The sequence below is a fragment of the Prunus persica genome, chromosome G1, assembly GCF_000346465.2.
Source record: "Prunus persica cultivar Lovell chromosome G1, Prunus_persica_NCBIv2, whole genome shotgun sequence".
Lineage (NCBI taxonomy): Eukaryota > Viridiplantae > Streptophyta > Magnoliopsida > Rosales > Rosaceae > Prunus > Prunus persica.
This window is the reverse complement of record NC_034009.1, coordinates 4,168,834-4,186,679: the sequence shown is the minus strand read 5'-3', so window position 1 is coordinate 4,186,679 and position 17,846 is coordinate 4,168,834. Positions and strand designations below refer to the sequence as shown.

Here is a 17,846-nt window from a genome sequence, read left to right as displayed (position 1 = left end):
TCAAATTCAACAAATTTAGGCTAGTCCATGTCAGTACCAAGATGACTACTATGACTGAGATCAACATTCTAATGGCTCGATGCAATCAAAGCTCACTTAAGGTCAATCTTACATTACTACATTGCATGCATTATAGGCATGGGGAAGAGATGGGGTGCTTGGAGTGGAGGCCGCGGGCAGGGACTTGGGAATTTGTTTAATTAACTTTTATTTTGGAATAAGTTTTCTTAATTTTTAAAATTATCTATAAACAATTAAACCCATTTTTCCTCTTTTCCGCGTTGCGCAAATTTGGCATCCACATCAGTGAAAGCATGAGATAGTTCGGGTCTAGCATTGAAACTTTTGAAGTATGAACTGTTAATTGACACAAAATGCCTACTGGGTGGGAAAAAACTATAATCAACCTATTTTTATAAACATAGACAGCAGTCGGTAGGGAATACATAATTTAGTCAAATTTCTTTTTTAAAACAAACAGAATTTTATTTAAAATGAAATTAACGACCATTACAATTCTTGGATCAAAAGATCCTAAATTAAAGTCGGCAGAATTTCCAACCACACACGGCATCATGAGTAAGACCTAAAGTAAAACGTGCAAATGGATGAGTTATGCCATTACAAGTATGGGGCATATTATTAACATTTGACCAAATTTCATAAGGTACAAATTGTAATTCACCCTTCAATTTTTAAAAATCTGTAATAATAATGAGTCCTCTCATGATTCTCCCAAAGAGCCTAATTTTTGTTCCACTGATAGCACAAACTCTTATCGCCATACAAGCAAGGCCCGGCTTCAACAATAGTCCAAAAGCATTTGCTACATTCGTCCCTACCGTTCTTGTAAACATCGAAATAATGAAACTCATTCCCCCACTGAAAGCTGCAGAAGAATAATGTGGTTCCCAGAAAATTTGTTTTGAAACTGAACTCATAGCTCTCCGTTGGATGAACTATCTGCTCCCCTAGGTCATGCGCACCGGATTTACAGTGGACCTTCATGTCCACGTAGCTTGCCAACGAGTTGGTGAGTCTGACTGTTTTGGTCGTAGGAAATTGAATGTCGGCCTCAGTAGTTGTAATTAAAAGCACAACTAGCAGTGCCATAACAACATTTCTGATAGGAGGGCTCATTTTTGTTTCCGCAGGAAAACGGTTCTTTTTTTCTTTTGGAATTCTTTTGATTCAAGCAGGACAAAGTTCAAGAAGGCCTTGTAATTCATTTTATAGTACAGAATTTACGGTGTGAGTGTATATTAGAAAGGCTTATCCATGCAGGAATCAATAAGCCATTTCCTAATTCTCCTGGAAATCTAAGGGCTAACAATGTTACCATTTTCTTATATAAAATTAAAGGTATAAGTAGATTCCAATCATTGAGAACCTAATATTTGGATTAATAAGAGTTTGTGTCTATTCCAATTATAGTTTTAGTCCTTTGATTTTTGGCCGCCAGCAATTTATTCCAAGATTTATTCCCAAAAAAATATATGGATGCACAAATGAGAAATGTTATCGTGTAAGCCTTTCCGAACTTGGAGCCAAATTCTTTAGTACTCAAACGCTCCTTGCTATATAGGGAGGAAACCTGCGTTCAAGATTGAAGATGACCACTTTTTATGGGACAAAATCGAAATGTTATTAGCCATTTTTGTGCTCTTCATATTTGGTGACTAGGATTGGATTGTATTAGATATTGGATTCGCAATAATGACATTGTTTGGTGAGTATGATAAGTAGTAGGATTGGATTAGCTAAATCCAATGCCACGTTAAAAAATGAATGTGGATAGGACACAAGATATATCCCACCATATTCCCATAACTGAACAACATAAAATTAAAAAAAAGTATTATGTGCTTTTTTATAGGACTATGACTACTTATCCTATAAAAAAGGCGGGATATTTAATCCCACTACTCCAACCCCCTAATCTCGAACTCAAGACCCAAGAGTAGGAATCATGACACATATGACACTATTGCCAATGAAGGATACTTATAATTTCCAATCCAAAATGAGATCCAATTCTATTTCCTAATTCAATCAAATCTTAGTTACCAAACATTGCCGATAAGTATCCTTCATTAGCACTGGTGTCCTAGTTTCTGGGTCTGGATTTGAGGTAACGGTTGTAGTTGGATTATGTATCCCACCTTAACTATATATAGTATAAGTTATCCTTTAAAAATGCACATTCCAATATAGAATTAAGTTATGATACAAAAGCCAACGTGGTCTAGCGAAGTGGAAAAGGACATTGATTTGCAAACAAGATGTCACAGGTTCAAACCCCAATGGCATCTTAGTTGTGTGAGAGTGTGTGAGAAACACAACCCACCCCCTCCTTGTAGTTTAGACTATCACTTGTACTAAAAAAAGTTATGATACAAAAATGCACATTAAAAAGTACCTAGGATTACCTTTTATCATGCATATTCCTATTCATTGTTTAGCAACAATAATGGCATTGGATTAAGCTAACCCAATCCTATTACTTAAAGGAGTGGAGTACCAAGGTCAATTGTCCCCCGTAAGAACACCTCCAGTGCTCCTATTTTGCCCAGGCCGGAAGGGGCCTAAGAACAGCAAATGGCTCCAGTGCGCAACAGCAAGATCGGGCAGTTGGTGGGCTCCACAAACCTAGGCAGGCCCAAAGACAAATCTTGTCTGGGCTGTTGCTTGGGTTTGCTGAAGTCATTAATGACGTTAGCAACTTTAAAAAAAATGCCAAAAAAATACCAAAATTTTCAGAATTTTTTTAATAATAAATATCTAGTCATATTCTTCACTTTCCACATCAAAATTAATGGTTTAATTATAAAAAAATAGAAAATAAATTAAAGTGAATAGTAATTGCCCTTGCCCTTTCGGGTGGAAACCAAAAAGGCAATGGCTGCCACTATTCAATTGAATAGTGACAAACCTTACCTTTGCCTTGTCCTTACCCTTTGGGTTGGAGGTTCTCTAAGCCCAAAAACTTTTATATAGGCTGGCCATTACAAATTCATCCCAAAGAAATGAAAAAATCCTAGAAATGTCCCACTAGCCTTAACCAGAAGAAATAGATAAACAGAAAGGCAAAGGCCAGTATACACTTGGGTTGGACTTTAGACAAGTCCAATTTCAAGTACTATAGCTTTTCTTCTTTTCCTTTTTTCTTTTTGTTAAGTGATTTTGAAGAGTAATTCTGGCTACCTTCCTCTTCCATTTCCATTCATTTTGTGCCACGTGTAATCCACTACCAAAAAAGTTTATGTATTTAATGTGTTAAAAAAAAATTATTCATTTTACAAGGAAAAATACATACATTTATTTGTGAGTGGAATACATGTGGCACAAAATTAATGGAAAAGGTAAGAGGGAAGGTATCTAGCATTCCACTTAATTGAATGAAAAAAACTAAAAAAGAAACAAATAATGAATTATACAAAATCATTATCGCTATAAGAAATTAGTTTATTTTTTGGTTTTGTTTAACTAATGTTTTTAGCTTTCTTTGACAAACATGTAATCTTATATGTAATCAATCAAGTTCAAAAATTTTAGGCTAGTCCATGTCAGTACCAAAATAACTACTATGACTGAGATCAAGATTCTAATGGCTCGATGAGATCAACACTCTAATGGCTCGATGCAATCAAAGCTCACTAAAGGTAAATCTTTCATTACTACATTGCATGCATTATAGGCATAGGGAAGAGATGGGGGTGCTTGGAGTGGAGAGCGCGGTGCGAGGACTTGGGAATTTGTTTAATTAACTTTTATTTTGGAATAAGTTTTCTTATTTATTTTAATTATCTATAAAAAATTAAACTCATTTTTCCTCTTTTCCATGTTGCACAAATTTGGCAACCACGTCAGTGAAAGCATTAGATAGTTCGGGTCTAGCATTGAAACTTTTAAAGTATGATTTTTTTTTTTTTTTTTGAGAAGGAGAATTCATTCATAAAATCATTGACATACAAAGAGCGACATGATACAATGGCCTTGTTAAAACTTTCATAGGATAACCTCATGGAACAAACCCCATGAGAGGAAAGAGTACCACACATGTCATGGACTAACAAGAGAGTTCAATTCAAGTATGTCATGAACTAACAAGAGAGTCCAATTCAAGTCACTTTGGACCATTACAACAAAAGAACAAGTAAAATATGAAAACTTACACAAGGACCTCCGATGAGATCCGCAACTAAAGACCAACACAATAAACCCACATGAAAGGACCGCAGAAACCCCAAATAGTAAACCCACAAGAGAAGACTGCAGAATATACCAACTGTCAAAAAAAGCCTTCTATGAGCAAAATCGTAGTCCTTTGACACCCACACAAATTGTAAGACATATCATAGCAGAAACTAGGAGAGAACACGGAGAAGGAAGACAGAAACAACAATAAAAAGACCTCTTAGAAGCACTCCACTTCAACTCAGAACCTGACAATGAAAACCTCCTATGACCAAGCATAGTTCTTCAGTCGGCGCAGAGTAGAGAAGAGCACCACATCTTAACAACTACCACAAGCCTCATTGTTGCCACCGCCGTTAAAACAGAGACAAAACATCAGCCACCAAGTATCACAATTCTCCCAATGAGACACACAATCCAGCGTCACTACTGTCGCCGCCGCTGAGACAAAGACAACACCAATCACCTAGAACACTGCAAAAACAACAAAATAAAACAAATAGACAAACAGACCTAGATCCAAACAGATCTAGACTATCTGGGGAGGGGAAGGGGATGAGAAGAGTGGATAAGAGGAAGGGAAAAGTTGGGAGAAAAAGAAGGGGAGATGAGGAGAGGAAGGGGAAGATAGGTGGAAGGGAGAAGGGGCAGTGGTCACCTCCCCCCTTAACTTCCTTGTAGTTGGTTGACAGCAAGAAGAAAGGGACCAGGGTGCGGCTAGGGTCTTTGAAGTATGAACTGTTAAACTGACACAAAATGCCTACTGGGTGGGGAAAAACTATAATCAACCTATTTTTACAAACATTGACAGCAGTCGTTAGGGAATACATAATTTACTCAAATTTCTTTTTTTAAAGAAACAGAATTTTATTGAAAATGAAATTAACGACCATTACAATTCTAGGATCAAAAGATCCTAAATTAAAGTCGGCAGAATTTCCAACCACACAAGGCATCATGAGTAAGACCTAAAGTAAAACGTGCAAATGGATGAGTTATGCCATTACAAGTACGGGGCACATTATTAACATTTGACCAAATTTCATACGGTACAAATTGTAATTCACCCTTCAATTTTTAAAAATCTGTAATAATAATGAGTCCTCTCATGATACTCCCAAGACCCTAATTTTTGTTCCACTGATGGCAGACACCCTGAACGCCATACAAGCAAGGTCCGTTTTCAACAATAGTCCAAAAGCATTTGCTACAATCGTCCCTACCGTTCTTGTAAACATCGAAATAATGAAACTCATTCCCCCACTGAAAGCTGCAGAAGAATAATGTGGTTCCCAGAAAATTTGTTTTGAAACGGAACTCATAGCTCTCCGTTGGACGAACTATCTGCTCCCCTAGGTCATGCGCACCGGATTTACAGTGGACCTTCATGTCCACGAGGCTTGCCAACGAGTTGGTGATTCTGACTCTTTTGGTCCTAGGAATTTGAACATCGGCCTCAGTACTTGTAATTAAAAGCACAACTAGCAGTGCCATAACAACATTTCTGATAGGAGGGCTCATTTTTGTTTCCTGCACGAAAACGGTTCTTTTTTCTTTTGGAATTCTTTTGTTTGAAGCAGGACAAAGTTCAAGAGGACCTTGTCGTTCATTTTATAGTACAAAATTTACTGTGTGTGTGTATATTAGATAAGGCTTATCCATGCAGGAATCAATAAGCCATTTCCTAATTCTCCTGGAAATCTAAAGGCTAACAATGTTACCATTTTCTTATATAAAATTAAAGGTACAATTAGATTCCATTCATTGAGACCTAATTTTTGGATTAATAAGAGTTTGTGTCTATTGCAATTATAGTTTCAGTCCTCAAACGCTCCTTGGTATATAAGGAGGATTAGCTAAATCCAATGCCATGTTAATATCGTTTTTTTGAGTGGGAGATATTTTAGCACATATCCACTTAATTATCGACGATAATTATCCTCCCGATAATATTGAGAAATCTCGCTCTTGCGCATAGAGGGATTCGAACCCCTCCCTTTCTCAACCACACACTAAGCCTTATCCAACCTGCTGCAGATGACTTTGTGATTATATCTTCAGCGTGTAATATTTATATGATCTTTAAAATCTGCAAGCTAATATTATCTAGGATAAATTTCCATATAAAAAAAATTCCTTAAGGATAAATTTAGGCATATATTTAATGTTATTTATTATTTAATTATGGAGTTGTATTTTGTTGTTGTTATATATTATGGAGTTATATTATTATTCACTTTGAGTTTTAATATTGTTCACTATATGTGATATTAAGTTTGAACTTAAATATGAATTCTTTTTATGTGGTACTAAGTTACTCATACATTTTATCTTTGTTTTTTTTAGTCAAGCTCATATATCATATCATATGTATCAAGTGTAATATATTGTAGTAAATTATTATAACTAAAACCTTATGGTGTGTTTAATTTTCTTTCACTAATTACTACATATGTTCTAAAGTTACAGTGTTTGTCAGGTCGCTACATAATCAAATTAAGTAAATCAAACCCACCATGCCATGCATTTCCTTCCAATTTTTTGTGATAAAATAATAGACAATTGACTAAGTAAACATCCTCTAAAGTTTCAATAAAAAATTCCAAAATTTTCTCACAATTTTCATGATTTTTATTCAATTTTTATCGATATCGATATTTCCTCGATATTTCCATCGATATATCCATGTTTTTGGACCACTGATATTTTCAAAACTCTCTATATTTTAGACCTTGGATAGGACACAAGATAATCCCACCATATTCCCATAACTGAACAACAATTCAGTTTTTTCAATTGCCTATAATAAAATAAAATAAAGTATTATGTGCATTTTTATATGATAACTTATCCTATAAAAAGGGGGATATTTAATCCCACTACTCCAACCCCTTGATCTCGAACCCAAGACCCAAGAGCAAGAATCATGACATATGACACTAGTGCCAATTAAGGATACTTATCATTTCCAATCCGAAATATGATCCAATCCTATTTCCTAATTCAATCAAATCTTAGTTACCAAAAATTGCCAATAAGTATCCATCATTAGCATTGGTGTCCTAGTTTCTGGGTTTGGATCTAAGGTCAACGGTTGTAGTGGGATTATGTATCCCACCTTAACTATATATAATATAAGTTATCCTTTAAAAATGCACAATCAAATATATAATTAAGTTATGATACAAAAGCCAACATGGTCTAGCGAAGTGAAAAATGGCCTTTATTTGCAAACAATATGTCACAGGTTCAAACCCCCATGGCATCTTAGTTGTGTGAGAGTGTGTGAGAAACCCCCCTCCCCTGTAGTTTAGACTATCACTTGTACTAAAAAAAAGTTATGATACAAAAATGCACATTAAAAAGTACCTAGGATTACCTTTTATCATATTCCTATTCATTGTTTAGCAACAATAATGGCATTGGATTAAGCTAACCCAATCATATTACTTAAAGGAGTAGAGTACCAAGGTCAAATGTCCTCCCTAAGAGCACCTCTAGCGCTCCTATTTTGTCTGGGCAGGAGGTGGCCTAGGCCCAGGAAATGGCTCCAGCGCGCAACAACAAGACCGGGCAGCTGGTCGGCTCCACAAGCCCGGACAGGCCCAAAGACAAATCTTGTCTGGGCTGTTGCTTGGGGTTGCTGACGTCATTAACGTCAGTAACTTTTTAAAAAAATTCCAAAAAATTTCAGATTTTTTTTACACAATAAATATCTAGTCATATTCTTCACTTCCCACACCAAAATTAATAGTTTAAGTATAAAAAAAATAGAAAATAAATTAAAGTAAATAGTAATTGCCCTTGCGCTTGTCCTTTGGGGTGGAAACAAAAAAGGCAATGGCTACCACTATTCAATCGAATAGTGACAAACCTTGCCTTTGCCTTACCCTTGCCCTTTGGGTTGGAGGTGCTCTAAGCCCAAAAACTTTTATATAGGCTGGCCATTACAAATTCATCCCAAAGAAATGAAGAAATCCTAGAAATGTCCCACTAGCCTCAACCCGAAGAAATAGATAAACATAAAGGCAAAGGCCTGTATACACTTGGGTTGGACTTTAGACAAGTCCAATTTCAAGTACTATAGCTTTTCTTCTTTTCCTTTTTTCTTTTTCTTAAGTGATTTTGAAGAGTAATTCTGGCTACCTTCCTCTTCTTCCATTTCCATTCATTTTGTGCCATGTGCATTCCACTAACACAAAAATCTACGTATTTAATGTGCTAAAAGGTAAAAGAGTGCTGCTAAACGAACCCTAAAATTAAATGAGTACACCCTACTACCAAACTATTTATTGAATTCCTAATTTAAAATGACCAAAAAGGATATATTGAATTGTGAAACAAATAAAATTTTAATAAATACACCTTACTCACTATATTCAACTCTTATCAGACGTATAAAAGTCTTCGTATTGCTTGGTGCTCATGAATAACGCTGCGAGTACTAGTTTAGGATTGGTATTACGAAATTAAATATTTTGATGAAACCCAAAATCTGAAAAGAGGGCACAAATTCATGTAAAAAGAGAAACCTGGTTTAGGATTCGTATTAGAGTGTTGTACTAGGTCTATTTTTGGTAGTTAAATAGGGTGTACTTAGTTAATTTTACATTTTGATTAAAATATTAGGGTTAACTTAGATTATAGGGTGTACTCAATTAGTTTTAGGGTTCGTTTAGCAGCATTGAAAAAAAATTATTCACTTTACAAAGAAAAATACATACATTTATTTGTAAGTGGAATACATGTGGCACAAACTTAAATGAGAAGGTAAGAGAGAAGGTATCTAGCATTCCACTTAATTGAATGAAAAAAACTAAAAAAGAAACAAATAATGAATTATACAAAATCATTATCGCTATAAGCAATTAGTTTATTTTTTGTTTTTATTTAGCTAATGTTTTTAGCTTTCCTTGACAAACATGTAATCTCATATGTAATCATTGAAGTTCAAAAAATTTAGGCTAGTACATGTCAATACCGAAATGACTACTATGACTAAGATCAACATTTCTAATGGCTCGATGCAATCAAAGCTCACTTAAGGTAAATCTTACATTACTGCATTGCATGCATTATAGGCATAGGGAAGAGATGGGGTTGCTTGGAGTGGAGGGTGCGGGGCGAGGACTTGGGAATTTGTTTAATTAACTTTTATTTTGGAATAAGTTCTCTTATTTATTTTAATTATCTATCAACAATTAAACTCATTTTTCCTCTTTTCCACGTTGCACAAATTTGGCATCCACGTCAGTGGAAGCATGAGATAGTTCGGGTCTAGCATTGAAACTTTTGAAGTATGAACTGTTAAACTGACACAAAATGCCTACTGGGAGGGGAAAAACTATAATCAACCTATTTTTATAAACATCGACAGCAGTCGGTAGGAAATACATAATTTACACAAATTTCTTTTTTTAAAGAAACAGAATTTTATTGAAAATGAAATTAACGACCATTACAATTTTTGGATCAGAAGACCCTAAATTAAAGTTGGCGGAATTTCCAACCACATATGGCATCATGAGTAAGACCTAAAGCAAAACGTGCAAGCCGATGAGTTATGCCATTACAAGTACCGGGCACATTATTAACATTCGACCAAATTTCATACGGCACAAATTGTAATTCACCCATCAATTTTTTTAAAAATTTGTAATAATAATGAGTCCTCTCATGACACTCCTAAGACCCTAATTTTTGTTCCACTCATGGCAGACACCCTGAACGCCATACAAGCAAGGCCCTTTTTCAACAATAGTCCAAAAGCATTTGCTACAATCGTCCCTACCGTTCTTGTAAACATCGAAATAATGAAACTCATTCCCCCACTGAAAGCTGCAGAAGAACAATGAGGTTCCCATAACATTTGTTTTGAAACGGAACTCATAGCTCTCCGTTGGACGAACTATCTGCTCCCCTAGGTCATGCGCACCGGATTTACAGTGGACCTTCATGTCCACTTTACTTGCCAACGAGTTGGTGATTCTGAGTCTTTTGGTCCTAGGAATTTGAACGTCGGCCTCAGTACTTGTAATAAAAGCACAACTAGCAGTGCCATAACAACATTTCTGATAGGAGGGCTCATTTTTGGTTACTGCAGGAAAACGGTTCTTTTTTTCTTTTGGAATTCTTTTGATTGAAGCAGGACAAAGTTCAAGAGGACCTTGTCGTTCATTTTATAGTACAAAATGATGGGTTTCCCTCGTTAGTAGAGGAGAGAAAAAGAAGGAGAATAAATATTAAAATAAAATAAAAAAAAGGACTGGAAAATTTGAAGAAAACGAATAGGAGACAAAATGAGAAAAAGTCTCCCTCATGCCAGGCCACCAATTAGTTAGGAATGTTGGCTATAAAAGCAGTTGCCTTTCTTTCAACTCACGACCTCCGTCGTCGACCTCCACCGCGAAGCCACTATCGTGACCTCCGTTGTTGTTCTCCACAGTGGTGAGTTCTGATATTGGTTTTGTACTCTCTGTCTGTTATAAATTCGTTGATCCCCCTTTCTTATTATTGCAACAGTAGGGGCATTCATGGCCCCGCTCCAGCCTTCTTTCCTTTGCTCTCCAACTGTAAGTCCTCTTCTTCTCCATCTTTAAATTTCAGTACTCCTCCTGACTTGAACCACCTACTTCTCTGGTTCTCTTCTTCTTCATGTCATTCAATTTCAATTTTTTTTTTCTTTCTAAATTCTACTTTAGGGATTTAGGAATTAGAGATTCAGTTGGGCATTTAGAACTTAGGGGTTACTTTTAGAAATTCTAATTTAGGGATTCATTCAATGCCTAATTTATAAGCTGTGGCTTTGTGAATTATCAAGTGAACTACTTGTTTTTAATTGATCATTGATAACGGTATTATTGTAGTTTTTAATTGATCTTTGCATATTTCATATTTTAGCCTTACAATTTTAGTGGCTGGGTGTGTAGACAGGTTATTAAATTCTTCTAGTATTAATGGAAGTTGTGTCACTAAATTACCAGTACCTACGCTCTTGGTTGACATGGTTGTTATGAATTGTAAGATTAGCTTACTATTCGATGGACCCACTTGCTGATATTAGGAAATGGAGTTATTAATTGAAATGAATGGGAATGTGCTTGTTTCTTATGCTATCAGATTTTGTGTGAGTGTGATGCTAATCAACCATTGAAATACACATCTTTTGGTGTTAATATTTGAAGTGTTGGAACATGGGAAAGTTGAAAATAGGCATCTTCATGAGATGCTTGAGCAAAATTTGAAGTATTACAAGAGCATTAAGTAGACCTCCCTTGATATGGCTTGCTATAAAATGTAAAATATGGATCTGATTTCCTTGTTCTAATGGTGACCCCGTAGATTATTTGTTTCAATTCATGATTCTCTTACACCTATATAGAAACATAGGATTGGTTTGTTTTTATTTTATCAGGAATTGTTTGTTTTTTAGAAAATGGAGAATATTGGACTGCTTCAGAAAATTTTGGTTGTTCTGTTCACTACTGCCTTCTTTAGGAAGCTTATATAAAGTACATGTGGAGCTTCTTGAGTCAGACAATTCCACATTGCCCCATTTTTTGCCAAACCATCTGATGATTTTTTAATGGTTCTTTTTGTTCCTAATCATGTTCCCGTATTATCACTTTCTACAGGAATAGTTACTTTTCTTCAAACTTATTGGATTGGAATGCAGCTTTTTTTAGTTTCATTGTTCTGTGTATTGCTATTATGGATGTTGTATTTGTATTTGGTTCTGTATTGATGTTATGGATGTTGTTTGGTTATATTGATTATTGGTTGGTTGATTAAGTTCACCCCTTGAGGTGCTTTGATGTTTGGTTATGTCCCTCTTATTTAGTTTAACATTTTCTTTGTGCTTTATGTGTTCCACTTTTTCCGATTTTCTCTTGCTGGTGTTCTAGGTTAGGAAGCTGTTTGCCTATTGTATGAGTTTCTTACGTCTTTTAGTTTCTGATTGCAGTTTTCTTGTCTCAGTTTCTATTTTATTTTTTTGGTCTTTGTTTCTCCTTTTTGCTAATTTCTTGTTTTGCCATCTCTTCAGCAGGTGTTTTTTTATTTTATTTTATTTTATTTTTTTAATGACAGTTGGACCTAGATTTTTGACTTATGGAAGATTGTTGTCATTGAGAACCATCATCAATTTGGCGTGGTACAACATTCCATTCTGTCACAAGAAGTGTGCTGTAATTATATGGGAAAAAAAACATTTAATTGAGGAACTATATTTTAGTCATGTAATTTAGTCCTCATTCAATGAAATTGAGTTCAATTTACTTGAGAAATTTTAGTCTTGAATCTGTTCTTTTTATATTCACAAGTGTGTGCAATAGAAACGTACTTTTTTTTTCTTTCAAAGAACAATGGAAAATTACTTTTACTTATATTATACATTGAAGAGAGAACATTGTATATGTTGTGTATTATGTCTCTGTCCCTCCTCTCTCTCTCTCTCTCTCTCTCTCTCTCTCTCTCTCTCTCTCTCTCTCTAAGATGGACTATTGGAGTTTTCGTATTGCCAATGTATAGCCTCCAATTGCCCTAGTATTGCCATTATATAGCCTCCAATTGCCTTTGTATTGCCATTGTATTGCCCTAATTGCCTTTGTATTGTCATTGTATTGCCCTTAATTACCTTTGTATAGCCCCAATTGCCCTTGTAATTGAAGAAGGAGTTTGTAACAATTTTTAATGTATTTTTCTGATTTTTAATTATTTATTTACGAATTAAAAACAAAAAACAAAAGAAGGATCAAAATGGACAGTGGTCCAATCACTGGAGGACAGTCAGTCAGCCACACTGACCACGCCCATTCAGCTTTCGTCATGTGTCACTCCATACCATTTAATAATACTTTCTAAGATTTAACTTACAAAATTCATAACAAATTAAATACAAATCCAAAAAATTCACCGAAAATTGGTAGGAACTCCTTGTGACATTCTTTACGCCCAAAACTCCAAAAATATAATTTTGACGTATAAAATCTAAAAATGATAATAAAATCTGAAAATGATAACAAAAACTCAACTTTGTTTCAAAACAAACTAAAACACTAAATTATGTTCCATAAAAGTAATGTATATTGGTGCGTCTATATTGCACGTCTGTTGCGTATATATTGCTTGTCTATTGCGTGCATATCGTACATTTATTGCGTGTGTATTGATTGTTCATTGCTTACGAAAGAAATAAACAACAATACACAAGCAACAGACAAGCAATATACACACAACAGACAAGCAATATACACGCAATAAACATGCAATATACACGTAATAGACATGCAATATACATCACTCCCCAATTACACCAACCATAAGGAAGTCGTATTGAATAGGAAATTCTACTTAATAGTTGTTCTTCCTACTAAAAGAAAGAATAAGGACCGTTTCCCCCCTTAAATCTAACTCCTTAAATCTTATTTGAGTGGTACTTTTGCCTCCAATAAACATGCAATATTGGAGCAATAATATGTGATATACATGCAGTAAATAATCAATAAACCTTCACTAAATATTCAATATCGGTTCAATAACATGCGAAATACATGCAGTTAACAATCAATAAACCTTCAATAAACATGTAAACAATCAATAAACCTTCAATAAACATTCAATATTGGTTCAATAACATGTGAAATACATGTAGTTAACAATCAATAAACCTTCAATAAACATGTTAATAAACCTGCAATAAACATGTAAACAATCAATAAACCTTCAATAATCATTCAATATCGGTTCAATAACATGCGAAATACATGCAGTTAGCAATCAATAAACCTTTAATAAACATGTAAACAATCAGTAAACCTTCAATAAATATTCAATATCGGTTCAATAACATGCAAAATACATGTAGTAAACAATCAATAAACATTCAATAAACATGTAAACAATCAATAAACCTTCAATAAACATTCAATATCGGAATAATAACATGCGAAATACATGCAGTAAATAATCAATAAACCTTCAATGAATATTCAATATCATGCGATATACATGCAATAAACAATCAATAAACTTTAAGTATACGCAAATAAACAATCTATATACACAGAATAATTATGCAATTTTCAAAAAAATGCATTGTCTTATTATTGCATCGTATTGGCCCTGTATTGTGATTTTATCGTCTTCATATGACTTTATTTTTTTAAAGTCAGTCTTGGAAAGTTTTTGTTGGGTTTCCGACAAATAAATGCTTTTGTTTCAAACAATAATTTAAACTCAATGCCAATCCACCAATTTCAAGAACAAAAATTACAAAATGGGTTTGAAAACTCATTGGTGGTGTGTGCAACATGTCTTTTTGGGGAGAACTTTTACAATCCTTGAAACCGTGCACTTAATTGGTCATTAAAAGAACAAATAATATGACAATTGATACAAGTAATAAAACTAATACCAAGTCCTTAATGGACTTCAGCATATTCAGCATTGTAGCATCAAACGTGTCATCTTGTTGTTCTGCTTCAGCGGAGGTTACATCAACCCATTTGAATCCATTGCAACTGGTGGCTCCGTAATTGCAGGCATCATATATGCAAAATAATTCTGTCAGAGTTAGACCTAAGTTTTTTTCACCCACATACATATTCTGGAAATGAAAACTTACATAGGAGGTTGACACTTCCAAAATGACTTCCCTCGATTTTTATCTGATTTTGAAACCCGAAGCACCATTGCAGCTCCACAATACTGACACCTCTTTGTTTGAGCAGGAGATGAAGACGAAGACATGTTGAATCTTCTCACTTGTACCTCTTCTCACTCAGATCTTCTCACTGAAACCTCTTCGGACTCATACCTTCTCACTCATAGTTCTCAGTCATACCCCTTCACTCATAACACTAAACTTTTTACTCAGCTCTCTCTCATCTCTGCCGAAATTGAATTATATCCTTCTTTTCTGTGTGTGGGTGGGTTGGTCACGATCTGGACACCTGTACCGTCAGAATTGTGACACTTTTTACCCTGAAAAGCAATATAATATTTCACTACCAAATATCAATATGAAAATTGAGGGGACACTGCTTTAAATATATTATTTTATTTATATTTCATTAAGGCAACTAGTTGGATAAGAATCCATCATCATTGGTTCCATTTTAATAACATTACTAGGGGTAGTTTGGTGTGGGAAAATGAAAAAGTATCTGATGGGACCTTCTGTGACTAGTCAGTAATCCATCACATTTATATCAATGAATTTGATGGTGGGAAAATCTTAAAAATGGCTATGCAAATAGGTTATTAATTGACTTTTTGACTGTCTGACTCTCTTTGCATTTCGATGACGTTTTCCCTTCTTTTGTCTTGAGTTTTAGGGTGTTGAGTTCAGTTTCTTTAAAAGGGTCAACTTGGAAAAACCCCAAGTGAAAACACCTTTTCAAAACACTACAAATAGAGGCTAAAACAAAACCAAAACCCCATATATTCTCATTTCTCCCTTCTTCCACTCCTCAAATCGTTCCATTCCAAAAACATTTCAATGAATTCGAAGCATTTCACTACACTCGGAGGAAAGAGAAAGAAGCATCTCCATTTGGATATGTCTCCAGCCTTCATCCCGGAGTTAGCTTGGTTTAAAGTGATGTTATACATGGCAACCCAATCATCGGAAGATCTCTTCCGTATGGCATCTGCGTGCCCATTGTTCCATACGTTGGCAAACACTCCACAAGTGTGGAACACCATTTCAATGGCAAAGTACCCAGACCATCCTAGCTGGTACCGTGCCAATCATGTGGTCCAGCATTTCTTGCAACAATGCAGGGCTTGCGAGAACCCTGAGTCGATATTTAGAGAAGTGTTCGAAGTGTTTTTCATGCAAGGTAACATGGAAGCATTGAATGAGATGCACATTGCAACCACAGCAGGCCATATGGAGGCAACATATCTAGTTGGACTACTTGGCATGTCCGGAATTGGTCAGTCAAAAGAGGATGCATTAGAATTCTTGTGTTCTTTGAATCAACGTAACAACATTGATATGAAAGGAACCAGGGATGCTTTGAGACGAAGATTAAGCCAAGTTTTCTCTGTTGCAAGACATATCATAGATATGTTTTACTATGGGAAGATTAAGTTCAATCAATGCAGCGCTTGTAACAACAACGAATGGTGTTTTGTTATTCAAGGCTGGCCTACTGAAGAAAAGATCAATCCTGCCTTCTGGACTTGTTGCAATCGATGCAAATGGCACCATGAGAGTGTTTTTTGGTTCAAAGTGATGCGTGTGTATGTTGTGCCAGGAAATTCATACCCTTATAATTAGTTGTAGTATGTTTTTACGGTTTTTATGCAAAGTTCTAGGTTGGCAGGCTACGTTGTACAAATGTTGTTTAAATGTTGGGTTTTAATCTATTTTGTCTGGTGTTTGTGCTGTCATAAATTATTTTATATATAAATGTATAATATATATTATATAGTTGAATGATTACTGACATCATAGAAGGCTACGAATGACATTTTACTAACACAGATATTTTGCACAACTGCAATCTTAATATTTGGTAAACGAAAAGGCATGCATGGAGTGAGTAGATGTCTTTTCACCGAGGCTTAGGAATGACATTTTCCCACTTAGCATATCCCAAACGATTTGGTTACGCATTTATTAAGCAAAACTTGAACAGTGAATGACTTCTAATAACTTTTTCCTGATGTTGTACAATGGATGGCTTGTAAATTTCCATTTTATTTTTCAAAACACCCCTTAACCCCAAAAAAGAAAAAAAAATTAACAAATTGAAGAAGAGAGAAACTGATTAGCACCAAAAATGGTCTATTCGCACTCAAAATAAAAATAAAAATAACAATTTGGAGTAAATATAATTAACAAATGTACAGGCTAAAAAGTAATATAATAATAATAATAATAATTTAGGATAAATAATAATAAAATACTAATGTAGCGTAATCAGGAAACAGGGAATTCAATAGGAAGATGAATTCTCAATGAGTTCGTAGCAATTTTCGGAACATTATTGTGATTTTTGTGTATTTAGTTATGAATTTTCTAAGAAAAAATAATAAATTCGTTGAGACACACTAACTGCCCCCCATTCAGCTTCCGCCATGTGTCACCCCACACGATTTAATACTATTTTTCTAAGATTTAACTTATAAAATTGATAATAAATGAAATACAAATGAAAAAAATACACCGAAAATTGATACGAACTTCTTGTGACATTCTCTACGCCCTCAACCTTCAAAAATATAATTTTGACATATAAAATTTGAAAATGATAACAAAAACTCAACTTTGTTTTAAAACAAACCAAAATACTAAAGTATATTGTATAACATAACACTCGTGTTCTTTGATTCGACAATTACCGTGAACATAAATATGTGGAATTATGATTATCCATAGTCAAAGACAATGTTGTAAGGAGTTTGTATCAATTTTTTATGTATTTTTCTAATTTTTAATTAATTTTTAATGAATTTTAGAAGTGAAATCCATAAAAAAAAAAATATTAAATTATAGAGAATCACACGTGGCTGCAGTTGAAAGGAGAGCAGTAGTTGTTTTCGACAGGTGGCGTTGTATGATTGCGCCACATGTCATTTTGTTTATTTTTTTTCCAAGTTTATCTTTAAAAAAATCATAAAAAATTAATTAAAAATCA

The 17,846-nt window shown here is 34.6% G+C and overlaps 1 protein-coding gene and 1 long non-coding RNA gene across 2 annotated transcripts; both read left to right on the top strand.

Moving 5' to 3' along the window:
• LOC109946846 lies at positions 10,350 to 12,482 on the top strand. Its single transcript, XR_002269933.1, has 3 exons — positions 10,350 to 10,644; positions 10,720 to 10,769; positions 12,286 to 12,482. It is a non-coding gene; the product is annotated as an uncharacterized LOC109946846 (long non-coding RNA).
• Positions 15,809 to 16,483, top strand: LOC109946736. The gene has a single exon (XM_020555406.1). It carries the CDS (start codon positions 15,809 to 15,811, stop codon positions 16,481 to 16,483), a length of 675 nt encoding a protein of 224 aa, XP_020410995.1.